The sequence below is a fragment of the Erpetoichthys calabaricus genome, chromosome 5, assembly GCF_900747795.2.
Source record: "Erpetoichthys calabaricus chromosome 5, fErpCal1.3, whole genome shotgun sequence".
Classification (NCBI taxonomy): domain Eukaryota; kingdom Metazoa; phylum Chordata; class Cladistia; order Polypteriformes; family Polypteridae; genus Erpetoichthys; species Erpetoichthys calabaricus.
The window spans coordinates 247,823,602-247,841,910 of record NC_041398.2 but is presented as its reverse complement, the minus strand read 5'-3'; the positions used below and the strand labels follow the sequence as shown (position 1 = coordinate 247,841,910).

At 36.8% G+C, this 18,309-nt stretch overlaps 1 protein-coding gene across 4 annotated transcripts in view; it reads left to right on the top strand.

The window, feature by feature from the left end:
* Window positions 1-18,309, top strand: part of LOC114652371 (interleukin-15-like) — a 523,178-nt gene that overhangs the window by 112,735 nt on the left and 392,134 nt on the right. The window contains exons 7-9 of one of the 4 annotated variants that reach the window (XR_003716340.2): window positions 2,316-2,342; window positions 9,405-9,744; window positions 10,932-14,971. Coding sequence is in view for 2 of the 4 variants with exons in the window: in XM_028802739.2 (XP_028658572.1) it covers window positions 2,316-2,342; window positions 9,405-9,509 (132 nt within the window). In the remaining 2 variants the exon portion in view is untranslated. Of the gene's footprint in view, window positions 1-2,315; window positions 2,343-9,404; window positions 14,972-18,309 lie in introns of those variants that run through there. The other 3 variants (XR_007935106.1, XM_028802739.2, XM_051928194.1) reach the window with 3 other exon arrangements.

Sequence of the window (18,309 nt, the reverse complement as noted above, 5' to 3'; positions counted from 1 at the left end):
TAGACACACTTCCCCTTGACTTTTAGGAAGAAGTATTCATGTTCCCCACTGTGTCTGAAATTTTCTGCACTCACTTGCTATTGTGCGTTTCTTTGGTTCTGCCATTTTTGGTCACCTTGTTTCTGAAGACGCTGCCTTGATCAAGATAGTAGCTCTGCCCTGTGTTAAACTTAAGAAGTACAATACAGTTAAGAACTAGTTTCGTGTGTGTGGGCCATATTTCATTATATTTTTAGAATTTGCTGCGGGCCAACTAAAAATGGACCATGGGCTGCAGTTGGACACGGGCCGTAGTTTGGACACCCCTGCTTTAAAGTAACATTGGTGATGCACCAGACTCCAAGTAGTCTTTTTTTTTTTTTTTTTTTTTTGTTATTCAAATGCAAGTGGCATTCACCTTATAAACGCCAGACATTTTGCTGATTTTGTGTGACAGATAATGTAAACTTCCAATGTTCTCATGCGCCACTCTGTACCATAGATATACACACACACAGATGCCGAATTCGCTTTAGCCAACTTATTGTTTTAAAGATGTATACGATGCCTTAGTTTTACCTATGACTTTGACTGAATATCTAAATACCACCCATCTGTAAATGCAGGAGAAACCTATAGACAAGACAGGAAGGGATCATTTTTAATAACAGATATTTTGTTTGTTTTAATTTTATTCCTAGTTTGCCTTTTCTATTACTAGTATACCTAGTTAGCTATGTCAGACTAACAGTACAGGCAAAGTGCTTCTCCAAGGGTATTTGAAGACACCGCCTGTCTTCCCATTTTCTGTGCCTGGTAATTAAGGAAGGTGCACCTCTTACTACTTTCCTGTATCTCTTGGTTAGACTCCATCCTTTCACCTTCTACTATAAACTTTTTTTGGGTGGGGCAAGTTGTGATTAGGGTTAGGTTTAATTTAGGTTGTATCACAGCTATACCCTGGTTTGAGTGTTAATAGCATTGTGTTGTTGTAAGGGTTTAAATATCATAGCCATTCCATTAGTATAGTTGTCATACTCTCTGTGGGTACAATAAACCATTTGGTGTATTATTTTTGAGATATTTTAATGCTTAGGTACATACTGCATTTTTATTGGACATATGTAAGCTGTGTCCTGGGTACTTGATCCTGTTCCATGGAATTTGATATTTTGCTAAGTTAATTAATTATCCTACATGAATAAATTTCAGTACATAATAAACTAGCACATGTCAGGATACATCATAAATACTGAAATCCTTGCAAATGTCAGGCAAACATAAAAGAAAATATCAACAACAACAACAATAATAATATCAATAATAATACTTAGCTAGTGGTATATCAAAGAAAGAAATAAACTAGAATAGTACTGGATATTTTCAAAACAGAATTTTCATTGCACTTTTAATTGATGTGGTTGAATTAAAATTATTTCCCAATGGGGAAGTAGAATATTGTTTCAAGCAATATTTATTTTAAATAAATTCTTTCCATCTTTTAGTATCACACTATTTTAATTATGCCCAGTGCATATTTCACTTTTTTTTAAATAAAGTTTTAAGTAAGTAAAACCACAGGAAGTAAAAAATAGTAGAACAAATATACAATTTTGACAGAAATGAAAAGAAACCTACAGTGTAATAACACAGACATCAGAATCAGGTGAAGTTAGAAAACCTAAGATTAAAAAGCATGACAAACACGTATCTTGCAGTCAGATTTATGAGTTCTGTAGTGCGAAACCCTATAAGAAGGCAAATTGATAACACTGCATATAAATCATGAAAAGTCACTTCAGTTTTACATTTTTTTTCCCTTAAGGAATTACATGAACTGCAAATTCAAATGGTAAAAGCCATAACTATTTGCCATTACTGCAACATTTGCATGTAAATTGTTTTAGTGAAGTTCAACGTAGGAGAACAGTAAAAACACACACAAGAGGAACAGCCTAACACAAACACATTCTGAATCATTAGATCATTGTAGAAATTGTGAATGTCAAGATGTTCAGTATATTCATGTTACAGTTTGTGTGCCTGTAATGCTTACTCAATATTTTACCATCTCGATGGAATAAAGCAGCGAGTGTCAGAATGTAGCAAGAAGGACGCTAGTGGTTAGATGTCAACAGGCATTGATGCAAAACAATACAACAGTCCCAATGTGAAACTTAAGAACTTGTGAAGATAAAGATTAATTTTGTCTACTTGTTCAGAGCCAACTAACTTTTAAATTCTACATCAACATAGGGTTTTCTGTATTAATAATAAACATAATGTTTAATTTTACAAAGGATAAACATTTACAAAGCTTTGTTTTTTTCTTTTAGCTTGAAAACGAAAAAGTGAAACAAGAGGTGAGTGAATGCCATTCAGAAGGAGCAGTTGAGTAAATTGCATTGGATGTCTCCCCAATATGTGTGTGTGTATGTGTGTGTGTATCAAGTGATTGACTGGCACCCTGTCCAGTGTGGGCTTGTAACTTGCACCCAATGTTGCTAAGATACTGTAGACTTGTTAATAATACTTGTACTTTTGTTCCATTATTTGTTTCTGTTTAGTTGACTCTTGTATTTAACACATTATAAATCCAAAATGTACGCTGTAGTTCTTACCACTGCATTATTAGCATGTAAACTACAGTAGGTAAGATTAAACAGCTAAGACCGTTTCTTGGCTGAAAAGCATAAAAATCTGAATGTAAAACTTCCAACAACATTTGATTGGGGTTTCTGCAGCTTTAGATTATATGAAGTATTAATGTACAGTGTATTCATAAAATGTTTATCAAGGCATTCCTTTCTTTAGCCTTTTAATCACAACAAAAGATAACCGAGCAGAGAAAATTATATAGTACAAAGTCAGGTTGCTTATACATTTTGAAATGGACACTGGGCATCCAGGGATACGTTTAGACTACTTTTTCAACAGATTGCCTTTCTGTAAGAAGGAATCCAGAAGTTTCATGGTGGAGTGCATGTTTGAATAGTTACAAACACTGATAATGGCACAAGATATGTTACATGTTGATTAGATATGCAAGTATTCTGCTCTTGTGACAAGACACTTAATCCAGTTTCATGAAAGCAGCAGTACCTTAGCCACCAGTTTCTTTTACAAAACGGAAGCTATCTTGTGTAGGGCATCAGTCTGTCTTAACCACTGCTTACGTTTTCACACACATAAGGCAGTGTCTAGGCATAGGATTTGAACCCATAACACAATATTTGACAGACAGTAGTACTAACCACTTTGTCACCCCAAAATGTAATAAAACTAAATTGTGTTTATAATTTTCTACTGTTCACAGACAAGAAAAATGACATCTTTGAAATTGTGTGCCAAATGTCGTCATCATTTTCCCTTTGCTTATCCTGCTGTTGGTCATATTAGCAGCACTGAGCTGGTGTAAACAGACCACAGTATCTTTTGCAACTTTTCCCACTTCTTTCTGTAGAATTTCCCAGCACTTCCAGACTATTTTAGAGGTATAATCCCCACAGGATGTCCTTCATCTGCATCTGGATCTTATCCTAGTGGCCCTTGCCTTGTATACCTCCTATTGTTCCTTTTAATGCACAGAACAAGCTCATTTGCCGCTCACAAAGGGAGAACCCAGCAAACCTGAACAGCACTCTCAATTATGGCCCAATTTTTTTGTCCTCCTTACCATAGGGATGTAGATTGCTCGACTGATTAAATCAAAACTTTTATCAGTGGTCTTGGCTTCGACTACTCATTAGAACATTTTCTCTTCTTCACAAAGAAGTCACCAAGGTGTTGTTGAGTCCTTAACTGTATGAACCAAGCCACTCTTTTCCAGGACAAGACCATGATAGCATATTTGGAAGTGCAAATTCCCATTCTAGCTGCATGGTGAAATGGCTAGGGAAGTGTCCACCACGAACAATGTTATAGCCCAAATGTCAGTGCTTATATTCAGATTAGATGAAAAAGTAATTTTAAGTTAATGAATAATTGCATCATAACAGCATCCTCACTAGTGTAACATTGGGTTTACCCTGTTTACCTTGCTGCCCCGAAATATGTTCTCCAGTCTTTGTTCCTGAGCATCCTTTGTTGTGAGACTCATTCTTTACATATTATCTGACATCCTGAATAATAGGAAAGGTTAACAAGAGCACTTCACCTCTGTGAAATACAGGCTACTTTAGCAGCGATTGGTGTTAGGCTTACATTGACTGTTACTACTAACAATAATAACAGTAATTACTGACCATGTCTTATGAAGGTGTCGGTATAGTAAAACTTTTGACAAAATCTGTCTCCATATTGTAAAACCAGAACGTTGAGATAATGGAGTAGAATGGCCTTCTTCTGCTTCAGGCCAGCTGCAAATGTTATATTGAATAACTATTTTACTGTAATCCAAAGGAGCAAAAAGGAAAGAGTGCACTTAAAATCCATAATACACACAAACATGTTAAAATAAAACACACACACACACTAAAGCGCTAAAAAATACACTGAGACATTAAATCAGCATATAGAGACTGATAAGGCGAACAACACATGAAGGAAGAATTGGTACCTTAAGATTTTAAAACTGCTTCAGACTTTGTACAAGTAATGTGACAAAACTGGCTATGAATAGAAACTTGGTGTGAGAATACTGTACCTTCAATTAGTAATGCAAAATGCAAAAATCCAAATCTTATTATGGGATATATCATCTACTGTTAAATTCTACTCTGTACTTCTAAAATTTATATTTTTTATTTCTTACTATAGTGAGGAATTGTTCTGTTCTATGTACTGCATTGTATTGTATTGACCCCCTTCTTTTGACACCCACTGCATGCCCAACCTACCTGGAAAGGGGTCTCTCTTTGAACTGCCTTTCCCAAGGTTTCTTCCATTTTTTCCCTACAAGGTTTTTTTGGGAGTTTTTCCTCATCTTCTTAGAGAGTCAAGGCTGGGGGGCTGTCAAGAGGCAGGGCCAGTTAAAGCCCATTGCGGCACTTCCTGTGTGATTTTTGGGCTATACAAAAATAAACTGTATTGTATTGTAATGGGAATTAGGTTAGGTTAGGTAGAGTTTATTACCCCTGTGACAGATAGGGGGCGCTGTCGTCCCCTTGAACCCTCGGACAATACGCCAGACGCCAGATAAAAGTCCAAGAATTTAATAATTCTAATAATGTGCACAAAGCACCGTCCACTCCACAATACTCCAATAATCATACAATAAATCAATACACTAATCCTCCACTCCCAGCAGCTCAGTCTCCCTTCCTCCTAACTCGGCTCACTGCTGGGATTTCCCACAGTCCTTTTAAAGTCCTTGACCTGGAAATGTTTTTGTCCCTCAGTCCATGTGACTTTATAACACTTCTGGGTCGGGTGAAAACTCCTTTTCTTCAGCCCAGAAGTACGTCATTTCCTCTGTCCCTGTGACTAGGACATACTTCGGGGTTATACGGAAAGTACAAGTCCTTGAGCCTCCCTGCAGTGTCCCCTGGCGGCCCCCACGGTATCCAGCAGGGCTGTGATGAAAGACTCCAAGTTCCATGATGCCCTGCTGGAATTCAGGGCTCCTCCATGTTGCAGGGATGGCTCCATCTGGCAGCTTGGGGGTATTGGCTGGGATAAGCTGCTGGCCACATTCCACACCCCATAGGGAAATTTGCTTGCACCAGGAAAGTACAAAAAGAGAAGACATTTTTACAGAATCCAATAGATAAACAAAGACGCAACATTTGACAACGAATGTTCTTGCATAAACACACCCTCAACATTAATACAAAGAAGTATAATTACTTTCAACAGTACACATAATAATAATGCAGAATTTAATATATAGCAGCATCCCGACAAGTAACAGAATTGAATTTAAAATGCGTATAACTCTAGGAATAAAAGAGTTCTTAAATCTGTTTCTCTTTACTTTTGGATACCTAAATTTGCAACTTGATGGCAACAGCAGGAATGTAGAGCAAAGAGGGTGGTGGCTACTCTCTGACAGAACTGAGGTGGCTTTCTTTTTAACCTGCTTGCAATACATTTCAGTGATAGAGGTCTGCTGTGAACCAGTAATTGTACTGCTAAATTTAATAATGTTGTTAAGATTATTTATATTTTTAATGCTGAGATTACCATACCATCAGATAAGAGCAAATGTAACAATGGATTTAATAAACAACCTCGAAAAAAATGTCATTATGGTTTTGTCCACTTTACAACAGTTGAGTTTCCGAAGAAAGAAAAGTTGTGACTGCCCTTTTTTACAGATTTGCACTGTGTTAAGATCAAAGTTAAGTTTGTTATCAATGATTGTTCTCTGATATTTGTATTGCTCTACCATCTCCACTGTCTTCCCTTTAAAGTTGAAACAGGGAATGGTGGAGAGCACCTGAAATCTAAAATCATATCTATTTGTCTTAGAAATAATAAGTCGTAAAGCAGAGTGATCACACCATTGTATAAACACATTGACAATAGGCCCATAGCTGTCTTCCTTATTTTATAAAAAAAAACTCACAATGACAGAGTTGTTTGCAGATTTCAGGATATGAATATCCTTGCGTAAACTCCTGCAGTCATTTGTATAAAGGATAAACAAAAGAGGAGATAAACAACAACCTTGGGTAGTGCCAACAGATATACTTAGGCTATCAGAGAACCAACTATTGATGCTCACTCTTTGTGTTCTGTTTGTTAAAAACAAAGTCCAGAATCCACCCCACCAAGTTGGGGTACAAACAGAATTGATCAATCTGTTTCTCAACTAAAATGTGGCACAGGTGGTGTGGTGGCTCTGAGGCTAGAGATCTGCACTGGTAATCAGGAGGTTGCCGGTTCAAATCCTGTAAATTCCAATAGGGACTCTGCTCTGTTGGGCCCTTGAGCAAGGCCCTTAACCTGCAATTGCTGAGCACTTTGAGTGAGAAAAGCGCTATATAAATGCAAAGAATTATTATTACAGGATCACGTTAAAAGCTGTTGAAAAGTCTATAAATGGCAATTGTGCATGGTTTTTGATCGTTCCAAGTTCTCATGCAATAAATTCAAATATGTTGCTGTGTCATCCTCCTCACTCACTCTGTCCTTGGCTATAGGCCCTTTATCAACCAAGAATTCCTTACTTTACATACTGTTCTCTATTATTAGGTGGAGCTCTCCCCTTCAGCCTTAATGATTCTTGCAGATCAGAGCATATGGCAAACCTCTGACTGCTCTATGAAGACAAAGTATAGAAAGTTAAAAGTAGAGTGGTATTTATTGCATGAATAGTAATACCAAATAGAGCAAGGAATAATAGAAAATAAGATTGATAGTCAAGTATGGATGTAGTCTTTAGGAAAAGCTTATGAAAACGTGAAGATGTCAAGGATGAATGTCCGAGGGCAGCATTAATCTATCACTCGAAGTTGTTCACGAGATGCTTTGCTGACAATTGGATGCAAGTGGTCGCACGTGGCTGGTGTCTTCTCCTGATGTCGCTCTCGCCCTCCTCTCATGTTGCTCTTTTCTCTTCTTCTGTCACTCTGTTCTTTGTTTAGTCCATCATTTATTTTAAAATGCTACAGGAGTTTCACAAGATGCGATTGCTACATGCACCTGATTAGCTGGCTGTCAGTATGATGAATGAATTTTCTCTCTTTCATCTATTTGAATACATCAGTTTTTTCAAGCAATAACGTTTCTAATGTTTTAACAATCTCCTGTCTCAAGCTGTAATTTCCAGTCCCATGGCATCTCCTTCTGTTCACAGGTTGTAAAGTAATCAGATACAGCTTCAACCATAGTATATCTTCCTTTCCCAAGCTGTAAACCAATTTAGTTCTGGTGCCCTTCCCTTCACAGGTGATAAAATTATCAGTACAGCTTGAGGTGTCTCCTGAATTCCTGCTCAGTTCAAATAGATGGTACTATGATTTAGGAAAACAGATTGCTTTCAGTGTTAACTGTCCATGCAAGTGACTTGTATTTAAGTTCATCTGTTGTTTTGTCTTGAGCAAAATATAAGGAAAGTATAGACCAAAATTTACAGATTTTGCACACCACAACAGTTTTGTTCAGTGTACACCGGTTAAAGTCTCCCAAAATAAAGTTCGAAGAGTTGGGAGACAGCAATTCAAGCCTCTGTATCACACTGGAGATGGTGTTAACAATGTTTCTCACCACTGCACGTGATGAAAATCTGGAAATTCTCCGATAAATGGGGCACAGTGAGACAGGCAAAAGTTCCACATCTTCTGTGTACAGTTTTTCTGTAACTACCACCATTTTACACCATTGTTTTTTTTTTATATAGTGGCAGACACCTCCGTGGTATGACTTACTGGTGATGGCCGAGTCTCTGTCCAAGTGACTTGGTGCACCAAATCCATCAATCGTCAAATAATCATCCAAATCTTTTACATTCGGCCAGGCCTCTGTAAATGCCAAAATGCATGTGCCTCCATAATCGGTCTGAAAGCGTGCACATGCTTGAAGTTCATCCACTTTATTGTGGAGCGATTGAACATATACCATTATAGCAGTTCGGGTTGAACTCTGCACAGTTTTTTCAGCCTTTCTTGAATACAACCTCTTTTTCTCCCTTTTCATTCTTTCCAGGTTACACAACTATTATAACAAGTTACACTTTTAATAATAGTGCTGAGAAATCGGGTGGTAGATATGTGTGTCCAGGTGAGTTCCATTGAAACATTGCAGTGGAAAATTAATGTAGGCAAGTTAGGAGTGTTAGTGTGAAGACCCCAGATTAGATGAAAGTAAATCCAAATGATAAAGATAAGAATATACATTCTGAATTTGTTTACTTTAGCTACAACACTATTAAGCCTCAAAAATGAGAAAAATGAGTAAGTAGACAAATGTATATAAAATGTAACAAAAGATTTAACAAAACAGACTAGAAGCAGGCATGTTTTTATAAACATGAATGGCTTTTTATTCATTTAAGGATTTAGTTAAGTAATTTCACTTTATTTCTGTTGCTCTGAAATAATTGAACCAGTTTTTATCAACATTGGATGACTAGTTGCAAGTCTATAGCTTTTATAAATGTCACATATTTACCTTATAAAACTGTTATTACAGAATTATTTGCTGGTATTTGGTTTTTATACTTCACCAGTAATGGAAATGGAAAAATCCCTCGTATCACTAAATTATTAGTTTACTTCCCTAACCTAGACCAATGATTAACTGTTTTTTTTAACATTTTCTTATATTTTAGTATTTACATAAACACTTTGATCATATAGTAAGTATAATTTTCACTAACTGAATGTAGAATGTTTATTTCAAACAAACTGGAATATAAATGAAACAGGAGCATTTTAAATTCAGAATGAGACATTGGCACATTTTTAAAATTTGTTTGTGTGGATAAATAAATAATGAATGCTGCACAATGTTATGCCATTATGTTATATATTTTTTCCAAGGTTGACAACAAATGCAAGGGATGTGAAGAAGAAACTGAAAGACCATGTCAAGAATTTCTCGAACATTTCTTAAACTTTGTGCAACGATTTTTTTCACAAAGTTAGACTTGCTACACCAGCTTCAGAAAACATTTGTTGTTTTAACTTAATGTATGCAGTATATTCAAGCCAAATGAAATGTGAATCTTTTAAAACTGTATAAACCTATGCTGATTATACCAAGCCAAAACCAGCAGCTCCACAGACATGCTTCAAGATTGTTGTTTTATTTGAGAATTCCAGGAGCACAAGGATAATACCATCTCAAGGGATTTCTTCCTCTTGGTCTTTTCACATTAAGGTATTTGAGTGAATTTTATTTCCTTTTTTATTATCTTTTTTTCTTCAGTTACATTTTGTAAATAGAAATTTCTGCACCTTAAAAACAATTGTTTTTCAAAATATTGTTTCTTGTACAGTAGCTTCTGTTGACTTTGACACATTATTGAAATACTGTTGTAAATTAATTTCTGTTCATCCAATTACAATTGAGAATTTATTTTTAACCATTTTAGTGGTGTAAAAGAGGCAGTCCTTTTACTGATAAAGGTTAATTGTCACTATTTACCTTACAAATATGCACCTTTTTTGCTTCATAGTGCTAATGATGTTTTGTTGATTTGCCTCATTAATTTGCCTTAGTAAATTACATCAGAAGCAATCAAGCTGTGGGTTTGCATCAAATGTGCAGTATCAGATGATGAATTATTAATGTGAATTTGTGTTTCTTCTGAATCAGATCATACTAAATTGGAGCATTTCAAAGTGATAACCATATATACTGCGGTTTGGCATTCATGAAGTGGTTTAAATTTTAGACCTGGATACTCAACTCTGATCCTAGAGGTCCGCAGTTGCTGCAGATTTTTTGCTTTAATCAAATTTGTAATTATAATCCATTTATTTACTACTAAAGCAATATGTTTTTGGGCTTTGTTTTACTTAACTTGCTGGTTACAATTCAGAAAACCTTTATGATGATTTTAGTTTTAATCTGCTAAATTTTGCTTTTAATTGTAGGCTATTTTCTTAACCAGCTATCAGTTAATAATATGGTGCAAATGACAAAGGAACCACCAATTCTCCAGCTATCCTGCTTCCATTTAAACCTGTGTACATGCATCATGACATATCTGTGTTAATAAAATGTTTTGAAATAAATAAGACAGAAGCGAAGGACTAAGATTTAAAGATCTGTTCCAGGCCACAAAACATACGGATAATGTTCTCAAAAAATGAAAACTCTAAAACAGGTTGAAGAATGAAACCACTAACAAGCCATATAATTAAATGCCAGGTTTTATTATCTGCTAGGCCTGCTTGCTAATTACTGGTTGGAATGAAAATCTGCACCCACTATGGACCTCCAGGACCAGAGTTGAGTATCTCTGTTTTACACATACAATACACATTAATTTGGCTACTTTTTAACAGTAATATCTTCCATTTAAAACAACAGTTTCATTTTGTTTTGATTGTTCTTGGCAGCTTGGTCAATGTCTACTGGAAGAAATCTACATTCTTCAAGAGTTTTACATTGATAGTCTTCCAAAGATGAAAAAAGAACAAAAAACACTCTTAATTCTGCATGCTTAAACAGTTCATTTTCCTAATTTGTTGACAACACTTCATTTTAATACATGGAAGTCAATAAAAATACTAACATGCTATTTTCTAATGACAATTAAAAATGAAGACACGGATATTGTGTGTCTGTTGATGAACTATTACAATCAAGGCTACTGACAAATATCCATCCATTTTCTAACTCCAGTTCTTATCCAGTTCAGGGTCAAAGGTTCTAGAGCCTATACCAGCAGCATCATGAAATGGGAACCTACCCTGGATGGTTTGCCCCTTTTTTGGATTCATTTATGTACACAACCTCACATTGTTATACAGGGCCAGTTTAGAACTTAAGGCAAATTGTGCCCAAATGTACTTTTCATGAATGAAAGAATCGATGAAGTGTGTTACTTTTATTTATTATTAAAATAGTAAAAGGTCAAAATGTTTCCATTACACCTTCACCATTTTTGACAGGTGTATTTTGGTTATGGCTGCTTTCAAATATGTGTTCTCTATATGTTGTATATTTAAAATCAATATTTCTTGTTCAATATTTAAACAAAAAATTCTATTGTAAAAACCTAGAGAGTATGGTATCCTCCTCACACAATGCAGAGTCCTTAGTATTTTTTTTATACGACTCATTTTTATCCTTTGTGCATTAATCCTCATTTATAACCTTCTTTGATCACACTGTGATAATGTCTAGCTTTTTAGGTGACTGTTAAAAAAACCTTATGCCTGCTTCCATCCAGGCTACCTTGCCTTAGGAGAAGACTTTCATTTCAGTACTGGCTGAATGGTTCCCTCATCTCATAAAATTTTCCATGCAATGGTGTGATATGCAAAATAAAGTCAAAATAATTTAAGGATGGCTTACATCTTTTTGTAAGCAGAGGTGAAGGATTTTTTTCATTTTTCTCTACATTCCATTTTGATTTCAAGTTCATGAACTGTAAAGTAGATATTGGATTTAACCAACGTAGATGACACAAAAAGAAATTGGTGCAAATTAAGTTGTAGACACATATCTGCCTAAGACATGTTACTCCACCATGCTAAAATTTGACTCCACCATACCAGAAAAGTACAAAAAATAAGCCGGCAGAGTCAAAGAAGTATGCACTTCATGCGCTTATCTAAAATGTCCATAACATCACATTGTACAAATACATGAATTCTGAGAACTTGTGACAGACAATGTGCAATTTTGTGAAGTCCTAATTTCTGACCAACATTTGTTAACGGTTTATTGCAAGTATTGATTTTAAGAGAATCAGACAATTTATGGATATGGAATTTACACATATTTGAAAGTATTCATTTTAAAGCTCTGCATTTGTACTGGTTAATCAAATTAAAGAGTCTCTCTATAATAAAATGAAATATAAAACAGTCAACCAATGTAAGTACCTGGGCTGTAAAAAGTTGAGTTTGGAGTAAGAGTATGAAAGTAGGTGCTGAAACCGTAGTGCTGCCTGTTCAGGTGGCATTACTCTTAAGTAGAAATGGAAGTTAGGTTTTACTCAGCTTTAACATTAATATGCAACTGCTGCTATTTACTGGAACAGTAACTTTAAAATAAATGCTTTGGAACAGTGTCAGTAAATCTACCTGTCACGAGGCTTGCTTTAATGTCATGCTTTACATTTTGTTTTCTGCAACTGGCAATAAGTGTTTGCTTTTTAGCATGTGCTGTTGGTTATGGTGTACTTTTGGTGCTCAATGCAGTACTCCGAACAAAATGCTGCAGGTATTTAAAAAAAAAAAAAAAGCGTGTATTTTGAGTTTCATCGGTGGGTTTTATTAAATAAGCATATATAATCCATCCATCCATCCATCCATCCATCCATTGCCTCCCGCTTATCCGAGGTCGGGTCGCGGGGGCAGCAGCTTGAGCAGAGATGCCCAGACTTCCCTCTCCCCGGCCACTTCTTCTAGCTCTTCCGGGAGAATCCTGAGGCGTTCCCAGGCCAGCCGGGAGACATAGTTCCTCCAGCGTGTCCTGGGTCTTCCCCGGGGCCTCCTCCCGGTTAGACGTGCCCAGAACACCTCACCAGGGAGGCGTCCAGGAGGCATCCTGATCAGATGCCCATGCCACCTCATCTGACTCGTCTCGATGCGGAGGAGCAGCGGCTCTACTCTGAGCCCCTCCAGGATGACTGAGCTTCTCACCCTATCTTTAAGGGAGAGCTCAGACACCCTGCGGAGGAAACTCATTTCAGCCGCTTGTATTCGCGATCTCGTTCTTTCGGTCACTACCCATAGCTCATGACCATAGGTGAGGGTAGGAACATAGATGGACTGGTAAATTGAGAGCTTTGCCTTGCGGTTCAGCTCCTTTTTCACCATGACAGACTGATGCAGAGCCCTCATCACTGTGGACGGCGCACCGATCCGCCTGTCGATCTCACGCTCCATTTTTCCCTCACTCGTGAACAAGACCCTGAGATACTTGAACTCCTCCACTTGGGGCAGGATCTCGCTACCAACCCTGAGAGGGCACTCCACCCTTTTATATATATATATATATATATAATTCAAACACAGACACTGTCATCCACAGTAATTAGGGAATATACTTGCATAACTTTACAGAGACTGCACATGGACATGATTTCCTTCTATAGCTACAAAGAGGATGTATTAATATTATCATTTTGAAATATTAAGTCATTGCATTTTGCAAAAACTGCAGATATGTTAAAATGACCATATAGTGGTAACCATTTTAAATTTGTGTTCCAAAATATAATGTAACACAAATAAAAAAATATTACAGAAATGATGGAAATGAAATGGAAAAACTGTAGTAGTTGGTAGTGGATTGTTGTTTGAATATAATAGATAGATAGATACTTTATTAATCCCAAGGGGAAATTCACATACTCCAACAACAGCATATTGATAAAATACAATATTAAATTAAAGAGTGAAGTATATATCAATATACAATATACATCAACTGGAACTTTGCTACAGCTGCAGACAGAAATCCATGCACCTCATTTTTTGTAAGTAGTTGTATATGAATATGCTTTGTAACTCAGTAATGCTTACGTAGCATGCAACAGACATTACTGTTCTTGTTAAAGGCATTGTGGAACTCGGTTAAAATGAGTGCACTGCATCTTCATGTTTTCCTTTTACAACCAATAGAGAGATCTGAAGACCAGGACTTTGGATTTTGCAAATGTGTTATTTTCACTTGCTCCTTATTTGCTTTTTTGTTAACCAGACAATGCAAGAGTACTTTTATACTGTACCGCCATCTAATTGTCTGCTACCTAGTCAGAATGTATGTCTGTAAATTTGTATAACAGGTGTATTTTGTAATGCAGTTTATTATGTGAGGCTTTGTTTGTAATGGTGATTGATAAACACAAAATGTATGAGTACTTCACTTTTTGTACAGTTTATAACTAATAAAAAGAAAAAGGCAAGTGGAAATTGCAGTCCTACAATTTTTCAATAACCAACTTCATATGTAGAAAAAGAGTTATGAAAATAAAATGTGCATTATACAATGCAACAATTTAATGTTTGAAACATCTGGGTTAAATAGCTCAAAAAAAGCCTTATGTTTTTGGGGGTGCTGCCACATTGCCTGTGGGAAAATACACGCTTTATACTTCTTTTTTTGTTTTTGCTTTTTTAATAAGTACAACTCAAGGTTTCTTAATAGTATAGAATACCTCCTTTGTGCACTTCCTTTGATAAGTCGTACATTGTGACAATGCAGGTTTCTTTGTCAGATATTTTGTGAAACTCTTCTTTAATTGACTTGTATCCATTACCTGTCTCAGGTAAAGCAGTCAGTAAAGTGAAGTTTAATATGCCACACTGATGTAAAGTTTTGTAAGGTGAAATTACTGAAGTAACAACCCTTTGTTAAAAATGAATGAAATAATATTTTTGTATATACTGTAAAAGTTTACAAATAAACAATTGGTCCAACACTGTTGTCCTATACATACTTTCTAGTAGAACAGTAAGAAAGGAACCCTGACTTTTTTGTTAAAGGAGAGTACAGTAAGTGCAACGTCCGAATCCAGTGTGCCTGAACCATTCACTCTTTGTATTGCACCACTGTGGAAATCAGGGATACATTTGTAAAAGTTTGCCTTTGTTGGGTCTTTTATTGCTTTTTATGTTTATTCTTTATCTGTTTTGTTTCTAATATGGGTTTGTGGGTTAGAAAAGGTCAGGGAGAAGTCGCTTTATTCTTTTTCACACAGGCTTAGAGGTGTAGTTCTTAACTAATTCTTATTTTGGGTGATGGATACCTCCAGTTCTCTTTCAACTTTCAGTTCATATAAACTTGAATGACAATGCATTAGGCCTTGTAGAGTAAGTAGCCAAAACATTCTGGGATACTTGACATGACTGTTATGCCTGGTTGTCAATAGCAAGAAGGCCAGTTTGTTCTTGGAGCTTGCAGGCCATTTTGTTATGGTGGTCATTATTGCAGTGATTTGTGTAGGAGTGATATGTTGCATACAAGTTGATAAATATTTTGTAAGTCTTTATTTGCAGAATTATCATACAACCCCAAATCAGAAAAAGTTGGGACAGTGTGGAAAATGTGAATAAAAAAGAAAAAAGCAAGTTATAAATTCTCCTCAAATTTTATTTCATTGCAGACAGTATGAACACAAAATAATTCCTGTTTTTTTTGTCAACATCATTTGATTTGTAAATAAATATCCATTCTTGCCATTCAGGCTTGCAACACATTTCAAAAAAAGTCAGGACAGTCCAGCATTTACCACTTTGTACAGTTCCCCTGTCTTTTAACAACACTTAAAAGACGTTTAGGCATTGAAGAAATCAAGTGACTAAGTGTTGCAGGTGTTAGTTTGTCCCATTCTTCCTGCAAACAACGTTTTAGGTGCACAACAGTACGGGGTCTTCGTTGATGCATTTTTCGTTTCAAAATGCGCCAAACATTCTCTATAGGAGACAAATCAGGGCTGCAGGCAGGCCAGTCAAGCATCCGCACCCTCTTCTTACGCAGCCATGCCTTTGTTATGCGCGCAGTATGTGGTTTGGCATTGTCTTGCTGAAATAAGCATGGGCGTCCCTGGAAAAGACGTTGTCTTGAAGGCAGCATTTGTTCCTCCAAAACTGAGATATACTTCTCAGCATTGATGGTGCCATCGCAGAAGTGCAAGTTACCTTTGCCGAAGGCACTGATACAACCCCATACCATGACAGACGCTGGCTTTTGGACTTGTATCTGGTAACAGTCTGGATGGTCCTTTTCCTCTTTGGTCCGCAGCACACGGCATCCAATTCTTCCAAAAAAGATGTGAAAAACCGATTCGTCTGACCACAATACACGTTTCCACTGCACAATGGACCATCCCAGATGCCTCCGAGCCCAGAGAAGTCGACGGCGCTTCTGGACACTATTTATGTGGGGCTTCCTTTTGGCACAGTACAGTTTTAGCTGGCATTTCCTAATGTAACTACGTACTGTAGTGCTTGAGAGTGACTTCCTGAAGTAGTCCTGAGCCCACGCAGTTATATCATTTATTGATGAGTGACGGTTTTTAATGCAGTGCCGTCTGAGGGCTCGGAGATCACGGCCATTTAGGCTTGCGCCCTTGGCCTTTGCGCACGGTAATTTCTCCAGATTCCCTGATTCTTTTCACTGTGTTATGCACTGTAGAGGGAGAAATGCCCAAATCTCTTCCTATCTGTCTTTGAGAAACGTTTCTCTTCATCATTTCAAAGATTTTTGCCCGCACTTGGTGGCAAACTGGCGATCCTCTGCCCATCTTTGCTCCTAAAGTAGGAGTAGGCCTTTCCTCGATGCTGCTTTTGTACCGAATCATGATTGCAATCACCTGTTAACATCACCAGTTTCAAATCACATCATTATTTAGTTATTATACCTCATTACTAACACTTAATCGCCCCCATCCCAACTTTTTTTGGAATGTGTTGCAAGCCTGAATGGCAAGAATGGATATTTATTTACAAATCAAATGATGTTGACCAAAAAAAACATGAATTATTTTGTGTTCATACTGTCTGCAATGAAATAAAATTTGAGGAGAATTTATCACTTGCTTTTTTCTTTTTTTATTCACATTTTCCACACTGTCCCAACTTTTAACTGATTTGGGGTTGTATTACGTGTTATAATGTTTAAAGAGTAAAGGAAATGGAAATTACTTCCATTTCCTTTCTAGGTTTTTTTGTTTGAAGGATGCGGACAAAAAACGAAATCACTTGGGGTTTATGCCTGTGCTGTTCCATTGGTGAATGGCCCAGGAGCTACACAGGTACAATAAAGAGAGAGGCTTGTGTTCTCTCTGCCATGTTGCATCCTGACAAAAGCAGACCAGATGATGACCTGAAGAAAGCCGGCAGCCTGGGCCTGTGCAGGTAGATGATGAGCTAACCAAGAAGAATCAAATGCAACTGTAAGTTACTGCGCCACCTGAAATTGCACATTGAACATTATCAGGTTGTATGGTCTTGGTTTACAAAGCCGCATTCTATTTGCTTGTATGACACTCGTAATAATGTGTTACTTATAATACAGATCTTTCTCCTGTTCTTTTCACTCTGTTTAACTGTCTAAGGTTATAGGGGTAAAGAAGGGAAGGGGGAGGAAGTGCTGAACTGAAGTAGTCAATCTGACCACAGAGTGGAACGTGTATGGGATTTGAGGCATTTTGGTTTGGTCTACAGAATAAAGTACATAAAGGGGAAAAGAGCAGAAGAGTCATCCTGCTTCATGAAGTCTACTTTACAACCCTGCTCAACCTTGGGATCATGTTGACATCTAGGCTAGGGATGATCTGCACTGGCAATCAGAAGGTTGCCGGTTCGAATCCCGTAAATGCCAATAGGGACTCTGCTCTGTTGGGCCCTTCAGCAAGGTCCTTAACCTGCAATTGCTGAGTGCTTTGAGTAGTGAGAAAAGCGCTATATAAATGCAAAGAATATTATTATTATTACCAAGTATGAAGAACACTTCATAGGTTATTGTACAGCATATAGTCATACAAATGACTGTTTCTAAAGCTGTGTGAGAGGTTAGGTTAGGTTAGGTTTCTTTATTTAGTCATGTTTAAACAGGAAAGGGGTGACCTTTGTCTTTGTGCTACTACTTTGTGTTTGTAAAGTGCTTTAGGGTTAGTGTTCAGTAGGAAAAGGAACTTGTAAAATACTTAGTTTTTTATGCAGAAATCTTTTAAGTATATTCAGTATATTTGTAAATACCACACATGTACAATACACAATACAACTCCACAAATGTGCTATAGTTAAAATGTGGTGC